Here is a 12,294-nt window from a genome sequence, read left to right as displayed (position 1 = left end):
GCTTTACTGCTTGCTCAATATACAGATTGAACAACATCGGGGAGAGGCTACAACCCTGTCTTACTCCCTTCCCAACCACTGCTTCCCTTTCATGTCCCTCGACTCTTATAACTGCCATCTGGTTTCTGTACAAATTGTAAATAGCCTTCCGCTCCCTGTATTTTACCCCTGCCACCTTTAGCATTTGAAAGAGAGTATTCCAGTCAACATTGTCAAAAGCTTTCTCTAAGTCTACAAATGCTAGAAACGTAGGTTTGCCTTTCCTTAATCTTTCTTCCAAGATAAGTCGTAAGGTCAGTATTGCCTCACGTGTTCCAATGTTTCTACGGAATCCAAACTGATCTTCCCCGAGGTTGGCTTCTACTAGTTTTTCCATTCGTCTGTAAAGAATTCGTGTTAGTATTTTGCAGCTGTGACTTATTAAGCTGATAGTTCATTAATTTTCACATCTGTCAACACCTGCTTTCTTTGGGATTGGAATTATTATATTCTTCTTGAAGTCTGAGGGTATTTCGCCTGTCTCATACATCTTCCTCACCAGATGGTAGAGTTTTGTCAGGACTGGCTCTCCCACGGCCGTCAGTAGTTCCAATGGAATATTGTCTACTCCGGGGGCTTTGTTTCGACTCAGGTCTTTCAGTGCTCTGTCAAACTCTTCACGCAGTATCATATCTCCCATTTCATCTTCATCTACATCCTCTTCCATTTCCATAATATTGTCCTCAAGTACATCGCCCTTGTATAGACCCTCTATATACTCCTTCCACCTTTCTGCTTTCCCTTCTTTGCTTAGAACTGGGTTTCCATCTGAGCTCTTGATATTCATACAAGTCGTTCTCTTATCTCCAAAGGTCTCTTTAATTTTCCTGTAGGCGGTATCTATCTTACCCCTAGTGAGATAGACCTCTACATCCTTACATTTGTCCTCTAGCCATCCCTGCTTAGCCATTTTGCACTTCCTGTCGATCTCATTTTTGAGACGTTTGTATTCCTTTTTGCCTGTTTCACTTACTGCATTTTTATATTTTCTCCTTTCATCAATTAAATTCAATATTTCTTCTGTTACCCAAGGATTTCTACTAGCCCTCGTCTTTTTACCTACTTGATCCTCTGCTGCCTTCACTACTTCATCCCTCAAAGCTACCCATTCTTCTTCTACTGTATTTATTTCCCCCATTCCTGTCAATTGCTCCCTTATGCTCTCCCTGAATCTCTGTACAACCTCTGGTTCTTTTAGTTTATCCAGGTCCCATCTCCTTAAATTCCCACCTTTTTGCAGTTTCTTCAGTTTTAGTCTACAGGTCATAACCAATAGACTGTGGTCAGAGTCCACATCTGCCCCTGGAAATGTCTTACAATTTAAAACCTGGTTCCTAAATCTCTGTCTTACCATTATATAATCTATCTGATACCTTTTAGTATCTCCAGGGTTCTTCCATGTATACAACCTTCTTTCATGATTCTTAAACCAAGTGTTAGTTATGATTATGTTATGCTCTGTGCAAAATTCTACCAGGCGGCTTCCTCTTTCATTTCTGTCCCCCAATCCATATTCACCTACTATGTTTCCTTCTCTCCCTTTTCCTACACTCGAATTCCAGTCACCCATGACTATTAAATTTTCGTCTCCCTTCACAATCTGAATAATTTCTTTTATTTCATCATACATTTCTTCAATTTCTTCGTCATCTGCAGAGCTAGTTGGCATATAAACTTGTACTACTGTAGTAGGTGTGGGCTTCGTATCTATCTTGGCCACAATAATGCGTTCACTATGCTGTTTGTAGTAGCTTGCCCGCATTCCTATTTTCCTATTCATTATTAAACCTACTCCTGCATTACCCCTATTTGATTTTGTGTTTATAACCCTGTAGTCACCTGACCAGAAGTCTTGTTCCTCCTGCCACCGAACTTCACTAATTCCCACTATATCTAACTTCAACCTATCCATTTCCCTTTTTAAATCTTCTAACCTACCTGCCCGATTAAGGGATCTGACATTCCACGCTCCGATCCGTAGAACGCCAGTTTTCTTTCTCCTGATAACAACATCCTCTTGAATAGTCCCCGCCCGGAGATCCGAATGGGGGACTATTTTACCTCCGGAATATTTTACCCAAGAGGACGCCATCATCATGTAATCATACAGTAAAGCTGCATGCCCTCGGGAAAAATTACGGCTGTAGTTTCCCCTTGCTTTCAGCTGTTCGCAGTACCGGCACGGCAATGCCGTTTTGGTTATTCTTACAAGGCCAGCTCAGTCAATCATCCAGACTGTTGCCCTTGCAACTACTGAAAAGGCTGCTGCCCCTCTTCAGGAACCACACGTTTGTCTGGCCTCTCAACAGATACCCCTCCGTTGTGGTTGCACCTACGGTACGGCTATCTGTATCGCTGAGGCACGCAAGCCTCCCCACCAACGGCAAGGTCCATGGTTCAAATTTAAAAATTAATCTAGTAACCACCCAGATAACTGAAAATAAATCACTCCTGTTTTAAGCTCATAAAAATAATTCATAAATGAAGGATGTACTCGTCTGTCCTGCTGCGAGAACAGAAAGACTGCCTCATTGACATCCTAATCAATACTTCAAAGAAATTCTCAATACAGTCAAAGTCAATAAATACTGTGTGTACCAAACTACTTTGGTCCTTCGCTTTAAGTATGTCATGTGCAAAATATGTTAGTTAGTTTTACATGACCAATGTTTTCAGAATGTACGCTGGTTGGCAGACGAGGTCATTCTCTTTGAAGTACCTCATTATGTTTAAGTTCAGACTGTCCTACAGCAGATGGATGTCAATGAAACTGAACAATAGTTTTGTGCATCACTTCTGCCGCTCATCTTGTCGATGTGCATGACGTGTGTTTTCTTCCAGCCACTGGGGACAGTCATCATCCCCCTTCCTGCAGATTCGTGATACATTATGCTTAAAAGAGAGACTGACTCAGCCACAGAATTCTTCATATAATTTTATAAGGGGTCTATTGGGTCCTGGAACTTCATTCAATAGTTAAGAAACATTTGGAAACAAGAGTTCCACATTTATGCTTTTGGTTTACTACCCTCTATTTCAATTCCTGTATCATCCATGAGTTCCTGGACACTAACTATGGTGCTGCTTACAACCTTTACATATGACCAGAATTGCATTGGATTTTTCAAGATTCTGTAGCGATAGTCATGGAAGTTTTCCCTCGTAGCCCCGTTAACAAGGAAATGTGCGTTATTCAGCATCCGTCTGTCTGTAGCCTAACATTCTGTTTTACATCTGCTGTTCAACAAATATAGATCTACATCTACGATCATAATCTGCATGATACTGTATGATGTACTTTCCATTCCACTCGCAAATAGAGCTAGGGAAAAACGACTATCTATGTGCCAAGTAGCATATGTTTCTTTAGGTTTACATAAATTGTATACCATGAAGGATCTCCTCCATCACATGCTGTTGTACTATTTGTTGCCATGAGATGTAATATACTTCCCTCATTGAGCGGGCTTCTGTAGTACTTGTTCCAAATAATTTTCGGAGAAAGCAATTAGTATTGTTTCAAAGTTTTTCTGTCATGTCAACTCCTTACAAAATTGTAATTTTCCCAACTGATTGCTGGATGATTAAAGTCTCCTGCTATGATTACAGTATGACTGGGAAATGTATGTAATACTGAGGTGAGGGGATGGTTCTGGTGGGCAACAGAGCAACTCCTAAGCTTGCACTCACCCTTGAATCTGACTCTTGCCCACGCCATCTTGAATGCAGCATCAGTTTTTATCTCAGTGAAATTTCTTGCCTACTGTGATGAATACACCACCTCAATTTACCACTAACCTATCCTTTCGATATACACTTTGATTTACCCTGAAACTCATACTGCTGTGCATTAACAGCTGATCACTAAGATTGTAATTGTCTTTTTCTGAGGGGGACATTTCTTCAGATCTTAGACTAAAACTTCAAGGCCTCCTATAGCTATCATTATCTTAAACTGGATCAGTAATCAAATTGAAATAATAATAATAATTATTATAATAATAGTAGTTAACAATAGCTTGTGTGCACCCTGCATCCAATCAGCAACTTGTGTAGCAGCCTCTGATGTGTAGCACACCCCTTATCAATTTAGGAAAACTCTACAGTTCTCAATCTGCTGGCCCAAGTGTTGGAAGTCTCAGCCTAACTTGTTGCATAACCATTGAAATCTCTGGTTCAAACCTAGCACTCAGCTAAGAATCAGATGGCAGCAATCAGTTCTGAGGGCAGCGCTGCATATTGTCATTGCAGTTCCATGAACAGGATGTGTCTTCTCACTTCTATCTGCTGGTCGCTAGAATGACCAAAGTACAACCTTGGAATTGACAAGTCATGATAGATTCAGTATTTCCTGGAAAGGAGTCAGTATCCCTGGGAGAGGATAGTGCATAAGGCACTTTGGTGAATCTTGTATGTTTCTCTCTCTGTCAAAAGCCAACCCAGAAAACCCCTTAAAGCAGCTTCCAGTCAACTGACAGCAGTTAGAACAATTTCCATATGTTTAGAAATATTAACTGGCTGAGTCTGGGCCTGTTAATAGCGTTTACTATGGGGCTGCAGTGTCTCTCTTGCAATATTTTTTTTTCTGTTTAGCAAATAAATTACTTAAAATTAGGGGTGCAGCTTCACTTTTAACTTTTGGATCTGTTGCACTTCAAAAATTAGAAGTTCTGTTTAAGAACTGAAGTGTTTTCAGCCGGTATTTGATTTGTTTTATGATGATAAAGAAATTGTAATCAAATTTTCTGATTCTTTCAAGCTGTTGGAACTTTCTGTCGCAAACTTCTGTTTTGTCATAATTATGCTCACTAATCGACCCATATAACAAGGTTTGAAAAAAGCAGACCTTTATGACTGCTACAGGCAGTATGTACTGTTATTGAGAGGAAAAATGAATGGAATGCAATTTGATATTTATAGTAGCAGAAAAAAAGTATAAACATATTCAAATTATGTAAGTACCTACACTCCAAGTGCTTCTGATAAAATCTGTAGAATGCACAACTGTAGCTTGCAGCTATTGATATACTATGAAATATGTTGTACACCTCACTCAAACTTCTAAAATTCCTCAAAACAGGTTCTTTAATTAAAATAGATGTAAACTGAAATTATGATTGTTCAAGTTAGGATGCTACTACCAAAGTTTATAGAATGCTTAAAGTGTGGTTTACAACCGATGAATTACATATTCTGATATAAACAGTTATAGTTAGTGTGGTTAAGGCATTAACACCATGTTCAGTTTGTACATAAAAAATGTTAGGCTCTTGATATTCGAAGCAAACTTATCTGCCACACGTGATCTCATCACAAAGAAAAACTGGAAGTGGATTTAAGTATATTGAAGAAGATAAAGTGGTGACTGTAAATTTATTTACTGCAACAACCTAATGAGGTTTTGGAAAGAATCCACATAATGAGGAAAGAGATACACCTACGTCAGACAATGTGTGTGTCTGTCATCAGGGCAACCAAACCTAAATATTTTGTGACACTCCTAAAATGAGTTGTTGTCATCTTACAGCCCTTATCTAGTCTTGTGCAATTCCTTTCTCTTTACAAAAGTAAACAAAATGTTCAGCCGACATGGTTTTGACCCTCTCAAAAGTGATGGTGTTTGCTTGGATAAAAATATCTAGGTTAATATCTTAGGAAGGTATATTGTGATTTTGAGAGGACCAGTAAACATATGTGAAGGAGAGGACTTAATGGTTTGCTGTTAAGGTTTTGGAGAACCAGTAATTTGCGTTACTTTCTCAGAACATTCATTGTAATTGTTGTTTTAATTGTTGTACATTTAAGTGTTAAAATACTTTATACGGCTATTCTTACATCAGCAACTTTCTTACTTCCAAACAGACATTCGACTCAGTTGACGGAAATGAAGTTGGCAGCCAAGTACCACTCAGCCGCAAGGCATACAGATCGTTTGATGATCATTCAGATGACAGTGAGACATCCAGTGTGTGTTCAGAGCGATCTCTTGATTGCTACAGGAGGTCTGGTGATGTAAGTTTTATATTTGTAAGTTTTATATTTTTCTGCTCGTCTTTCGTAGCATTTGAAGGAAAATGTCTGTTTCAATTGTCAGCTTTAAAGAATTATTAAGAGTAACCTTTTAGTAGTACCAGTATTTACAAAATATATTCAAAATATTCTGTACTTAATTATTGTATGAGAGTTCAGTGAGAGTGGGAAAAGGGAGAACAGGATGACTAACACAGAAAAATGATCTAAAACTAGGAAGTGGAGTATCTCCATTGCTTTTCATTGTGATGATGGATAATATATGTAATGTCACAAGTGACAATAGGGATAGGTGAGAGAATAACAACAAAATTGTTTGCTGAAAATTTAATGGTTCTGGGGACCAATTAGAAGGAATTGCAGAAGCAAGTAAACCACCCATCTGCAGGAGACTGTACTTTAACTATGTAAAACGTAGAAACTTGGGCTTATAGCACTATCTATTATGATTTTTATAGTACCACTACACCCTAGAGTCAGTTGCTTCACTCTGAAAGTGGCCATTTGTCTATGGCAACTATCCTAAGTTGACTGGGGTTGCCTACACCCAAGAGTGTCAAGTTAGATCGAGTCTGCGAAATTTAAATGCATTTTATTTCAAGTATGTGCACTTTGTTTTATCATGTCTTCTCCCCTTCTTTTCTTTACAATAGATGTTCTGTTCTAATAATGAGATGGTGTGTAATTTGCAAACTCGACGTATATGTGATAGGTTACTTGAAGTGTACAAAAATCATTAATCTGTGACAGCTCTAAGCACTATGGGACTTACATTAATCTGTGATGAGTGTGCATGTTAAAGCTATGCAAATTTGACTGAAATTCTTTCATTTCATTATAATGAACAGGTTTCTTCTATTTTCTAATCAAAATCACTTGAATATTGTTCTTAAACAATAAAAACTTTGCTTATTTTGATGGTAACAGCTTTTTCACTTCTTCACGATAGGCATACCTTTCATTTTTCAGAATAAATATGCTTCTTTATGTAGTTGATAGTGACTGGGCCAAACATCTCACGAAATAAGCATCAAACGAAAAAAACTACAAAGAATGAAACTCGTCTAGCTTGAAGGGGGAAACCAGATGGCAATATGGTTGGCCCGTTAGATGGTGCTGCCATAGGTAAAACGGATATCAACTGCGTTTTTTTCAATAGGAGCCCCCATTTTTTATTACATATTCGTGTAATACGTAAAGAAATATGAATGTTTTAGTTGAACCACTTTTTTCGCTTTGTGATAGATAGCGCTGTAATAGTCACAAACCTATAAGTACGTGGTACCACGTAACATTCCGCCAATGCGGACGGCATTTGCTTCATGATACATTACCCGTGTTAAAATGGACTGTTTACCAATTGCGGAAAACGTCAATATTGTGTTGATGTATGGTTATTGTGATCAAAATGCCCAACGGGCGTGTGCTATGTATGCTGCTCGGTATCCTGGACAACATCATCGAAGTGTCCTGACTGTTCGCTGGATAGTTACGTTATTTAAGGAAACAGGAAGTGTTTAGCCACATGTGAAACATCAACCACGACCTGCAACAAATGATGATGCTCAAATAGGTGTTTTAGCTGCTGTCACGACTAATCCATACATCAGTAGCAGACAAATTGCGCGAGAATCGGGAATCTCAAAAACATCGGTGTTGAGAATGCTACATCAACATTGATTGCACCCATACTATATTTCTATACACCAGGCATTGCATGGTGATGACTTTGAACGTCGTGTACAGTTCTTCCACTGGCCACAAGAGAAATTACGGGATGATGACAGATTTTTTGCACGCGTTCTATTTAGCGACGAAGCGTCATTCACCAACAGCGGTAATGTAAACCGGCATAATATGCACTACTGAGCAACGGAAAATCCACGATGGGTACGACAAGTGGAACATCAGCGATCTTGGCGGATTAGTGTATGGTGCGGCATTATTGGAGGAAGGATAATTGGCCCCCATTTTATCGACGGCAATCTAAATAGTGCAATGTATGCTGATTTCCTACGTAATGTTCTACCGATGTTTCTACAAGATGTTTCACTGCATGACAGATTGGCGATGTACTTCCAACATGATGTATGTCCAGCACATAGCCCATGTGCAGTTGAAGTGGTACTGAATAGATAGCCCATGTGCAGTTGAAGTGGTACTGAATAGCATATTTCATGACAGGTGGATTGGTCGTCGAAGCACCATACCATGGCCCGCACAATTACCAGATCTGACGTCCCCAGATTTCTTTCTGTGGCGAAAGTTGAAGGATATTTGCTATCGTGATCCACCGACAGTGCCTGACAACATGCATCAGCGCATTGTCAATGCATGTGCGAACAGTACGGAAGGCGTACTACTCGCTGTTGAGAGGAATGTCGTTACACGTATTGCCAAATGCATTGAGGTTGACAGACATCATTTTGAGCATTTATTGCATTAATGTGGTATGTACAGGTAATCACGCTGTAACAGCATGCGTTCTCAGAAATGATAAGTTCACAAAGGTACATGTATCACATTGGAACAACCGAAATAAAATGTTCAAATGTACCTATGTTCTGTATTTTAATTTCAAAAACCTACCTGTTACCAACTGTTTGTCTAAAATTGTGAGCCATATGTTTGTGATTATTACAGCACCATCTATCACAAAGCGAAAAAGTGGTCCAACTAAAACATTCATATTTCCTTACGTACTACACGAATATGTGATAAAAAATGGGGTTTCCTATTTAAAAAAATGCAGTTTGATATCCATTTGACCAATGGCAGCGCCATCTAGCGGGCCAACCATAGCGCCATCTGGTTTCCCCATTCAGTTTTGTTCTTTGTAGTTTTTTCATTTGACGCTTATTTCATGATATATTTGGCCCGGTCATGATCAGTGGACCACCCTGTATATCTCTAACTTCAGGAAACTCAGTTAAATTTTTGGCCATTTACATGATTTCTTTTAAAGAACCTTTAATGTTTTCAATTTTTTGTTGTTTTTTTCTTATTTTTTGATTATATAACCCATATAACTTCAAAAAGTGAGTTTTTTGAGCAGCTATAAAAGTTTTCAAGTGAAGTTGTTCAGTAGATTATTTGTTATAACAGTTTTTGTCATTGGAGTGCGATCCCCCCACCCACTACTTCCATGCCCCAATGTGTCAAGCATGTTGCTCCATAAAAGCGTATCAAGTAAGGGTTACAATAATTAGATTGATTTTTTTACTTGTTTTCTGTTCTTTTTATGATGACAGCAGGGTTTAATTGTGCTCTCTACAGAAATCTAATTTGTTTTTGTTTTTGGAGTATTTGGGTCGAAGCGAGCTTCGAGGTGTGATGGAGATCCAGTTTTTACCACCATAAACAGTTTGTTAACATTGTAGTTTTATCATCATTTTGACACTACTTTTTTTATTATTTTTTGTTTATAGTATCACCTTTTGGTACTCAGTGTCACGAGACACTTAACAGGGTTGTATCTTTCATCATAACACACTACCACTACACCACCAGCAGTGTCACTGCCATTAATCATTACTGCTTTGAAGGTATTTGTAATGATCAGATTTATAACATTGAACACAATTGAATTAATTTAAATTTGTTGATCATCACACTTTTGAATAGTACTTGTGGAACTGTTGTCCCAAACATTTGCTGTGCTGTCATGTGAGTAGTTGACATTCCCTTTGATGGGTGTTTATGCCTGTAATATCTCTCTTCTCCCACATCAGTCTCTTCTTCTCACTGTGTAACTGCTCTTCTGCGTAATAAAGACTTTTTATATTCTCCTGCCATATATTTGCTCATTCTTTGCACATAATCATGTCCCCACAAATGTACTTTATAAGTGGTTTCCCAAATATTATGTTTGAAATTTTTATATGTGGTGACTCTTTTCTTGTGAACAAGTGTTTCCTGTTGCCCTACAAGTTCTTTCTCATTTACCTTGATTTTGTTTATATCTCATTTTGATTTTGTATTAAGCATCTTGTACTGTTGTTTAGCAATCATGTCCTTTGATTCCATATATTTCCTTATTTCATTGATGAGTGCCTATATTTCATCAGTAATTCGTGTCTTAGCCACCTCTGCCTTCAATGTTTCTAAGCTTGCCTTACCAGTGTTTGTAATTCAACTATCTGAATACTTGGCATTGCCTGCATACTCCATCTCTCTATCCATCTCCTCCTACACCCGTCTCTGCCTATCTACTCCTTCCTTCTATCTCTGTCCATCTGCTACCCCTCTCTTCTGTCCGTCTCCTCCCCACCTCTTCTGTCCGTCTCCTCCCCACCTCTTCTGTCCGTCTCCTCCCCACCTGTTCTGTCCATCTCCTCCCCACCTCTTCTGTCCGTCTCCTCCCCACCTCTTCTGTCCGTCTCCTCCCCACCTCTTCTGTCCGTCTCCTCCCCACCTCTTCTGTCCGTCTCCTCCCCACCTCCTCTGTCCGTCTCCTCCCCACCTCTTCTGTCCGTCTCCTCCCCACCTCTTCTGTCCGTCTCCTCCCCACCTCTTCTGTCCGTCTCCTCCCACCTCTGTCTGTGTGCTCTTCCCCCCCTCTGTCTGTGTGCTCCTCCCCCGCTCTGTCTGTGTGCTCCTCCCCCCCCCTCTGGCTGTGTGCTCCACCCCTCTGTCTGTGTGCTCCACCCCTCTGTCTGTGTGCTCCACCCCTCTTTCTGTGTGCTCCCCCCCTGTCTGTGTGCTCCTCTCCCCCTGTCTGTGTGCTCCTCTCCCCCTGTCTGTGCGCTCCTCCCCCCTCTGTCTGTGCGCTCCCCCCCCCTCTGTCTGTGCGCACCCCCCCTCTGTCTGTGCGCTCCTCCCCCCCCTGTCTGTGCGCTCCTCCCCTCCCCCCTCTGTCTGTGCGCTCCTCCCCCCCCCCTCTGTCTGTGCGCTCCTCCCCTCCCCCCTCTGTCTGTGCGCTCCTCCCCTCCCCCCTCTGTCTGTGCGCTCCTCCCCTCCCCCCTCTGTATGTGCGCTCCTCCCCTCCCCCCTCTGTCTGTGCGCTCCTCCCCTCCCCCCTCTGTCTGTGCGCTCCTCCCCTCCCCCCTCTGTCTGTGCGCTCCTCCCCTCCCCCCTCTGTCTGTGCGCTCCTCCCCTCCCCCCTCTGTCTGTGCGCCCCTCCCCTCCCCCCTCTGACTGTGCGCCCCTCCCCTCCCCCCTCTGTCGGTCTGCTCCTCCCCTCCCCCCACTGTCGGTCTGCTCCTCCCCCCCCCCCCACTGGCGGTCTGCTCCCTCCCCCTTCTGTCGGTCTGCTCCTCCCCCCCACTGTCGGTCTGCTCCCCCCCCCCTCCACTGTCGGTCTGCTCCTCCCCCCGTCTGTCTGCTTCTCTCCCATTTCATTCCATTTCCTCTTCTTCCTGTGTTTGTCTGTCTGGTTCCCCCCCCCCCTCCCTCCCCCGTATCTCCTACTCAATATCTGTCCACTACCTCCGCTATCCTTTCCCTGTTCATCTCCTCGTCTGCCCTCTTTCTGTTCATTTCTTCTTCCTCCCCCTCTCTCTCTTCATTTCCTCCTCCCTCTCTCTATACCTATATCTTCCTCCCTCTGTTTCTGTCCCTCTCCTCATCTTTCCTTTCTCTGTCCATCCCCCCCCCCCCCCTCCGCTTTCCATTTTTTACGTTCCCTTATCTCTGTCCATCTCCTCCACTCCTCATATCCCTCCATGGTATCACCCTCTTCTCAATAGGAGGCTGGTGGATTTTACTCCCGCAGTATCTCTTTCTAGATCGTAATTAATGTGTGTACCAAATTTGGTTGAAATTGTTCCAGGGGTTTAGGATGAGCCTTTTACCTGTAGCATTGCCCACATATGCACATATTAAATATGTTTAACATATATTTAATGTATTTTACATGTATTTATACACATATTGAGAATTTCACCCTGCAGATCAATTTTCATGCAGCTCAATAAATAGTGTCCAGGAATTTGTCTCCGTTAACTGTCATCATCATTAATATTTTTACATTATTACCATATGTATTGTTTTGCAAGTAACATTCTGAGAACATGTCTGTAGAACCATCTTCCATGGCACACAGTTTTTTTAAATCCATTGATGATGCCACAACTTTAAGAGTCACAATTTTAAAATTTGACAGAAATAATAAAAAAGACCCATTTGAGTATACTTGTGTAATTAATTGTCTCAAAATAAACATGAACTTAAATGTGTTTCTCACTGGGACATGGAGACAAAATATTATAATGTGTTTTAACATGT

The 12,294-nt window shown here is 41.1% G+C and overlaps 1 protein-coding gene across 1 annotated transcript in view; it reads left to right on the top strand.

Moving 5' to 3' along the window:
- LOC126471122 (CLIP-associating protein 2-like) overlaps positions 1-12,294 on the top strand; it is a 231,815-nt gene that overhangs the window by 184,669 nt on the left and 34,852 nt on the right. Inside the window, exon 19 of the mRNA XM_050099204.1 lies at positions 5,902-6,051. Coding sequence (XP_049955161.1) covers positions 5,902-6,051 — 150 coding nt within the window. The remainder of the gene's footprint in view (positions 1-5,901; positions 6,052-12,294) is intronic.

Source organism: Schistocerca serialis, chromosome 3 (assembly GCF_023864345.2).
Source record: "Schistocerca serialis cubense isolate TAMUIC-IGC-003099 chromosome 3, iqSchSeri2.2, whole genome shotgun sequence".
Lineage (NCBI taxonomy): Eukaryota > Metazoa > Arthropoda > Insecta > Orthoptera > Acrididae > Schistocerca > Schistocerca serialis.
This window is presented reverse-complemented; position numbering and strand designations above follow the sequence as displayed.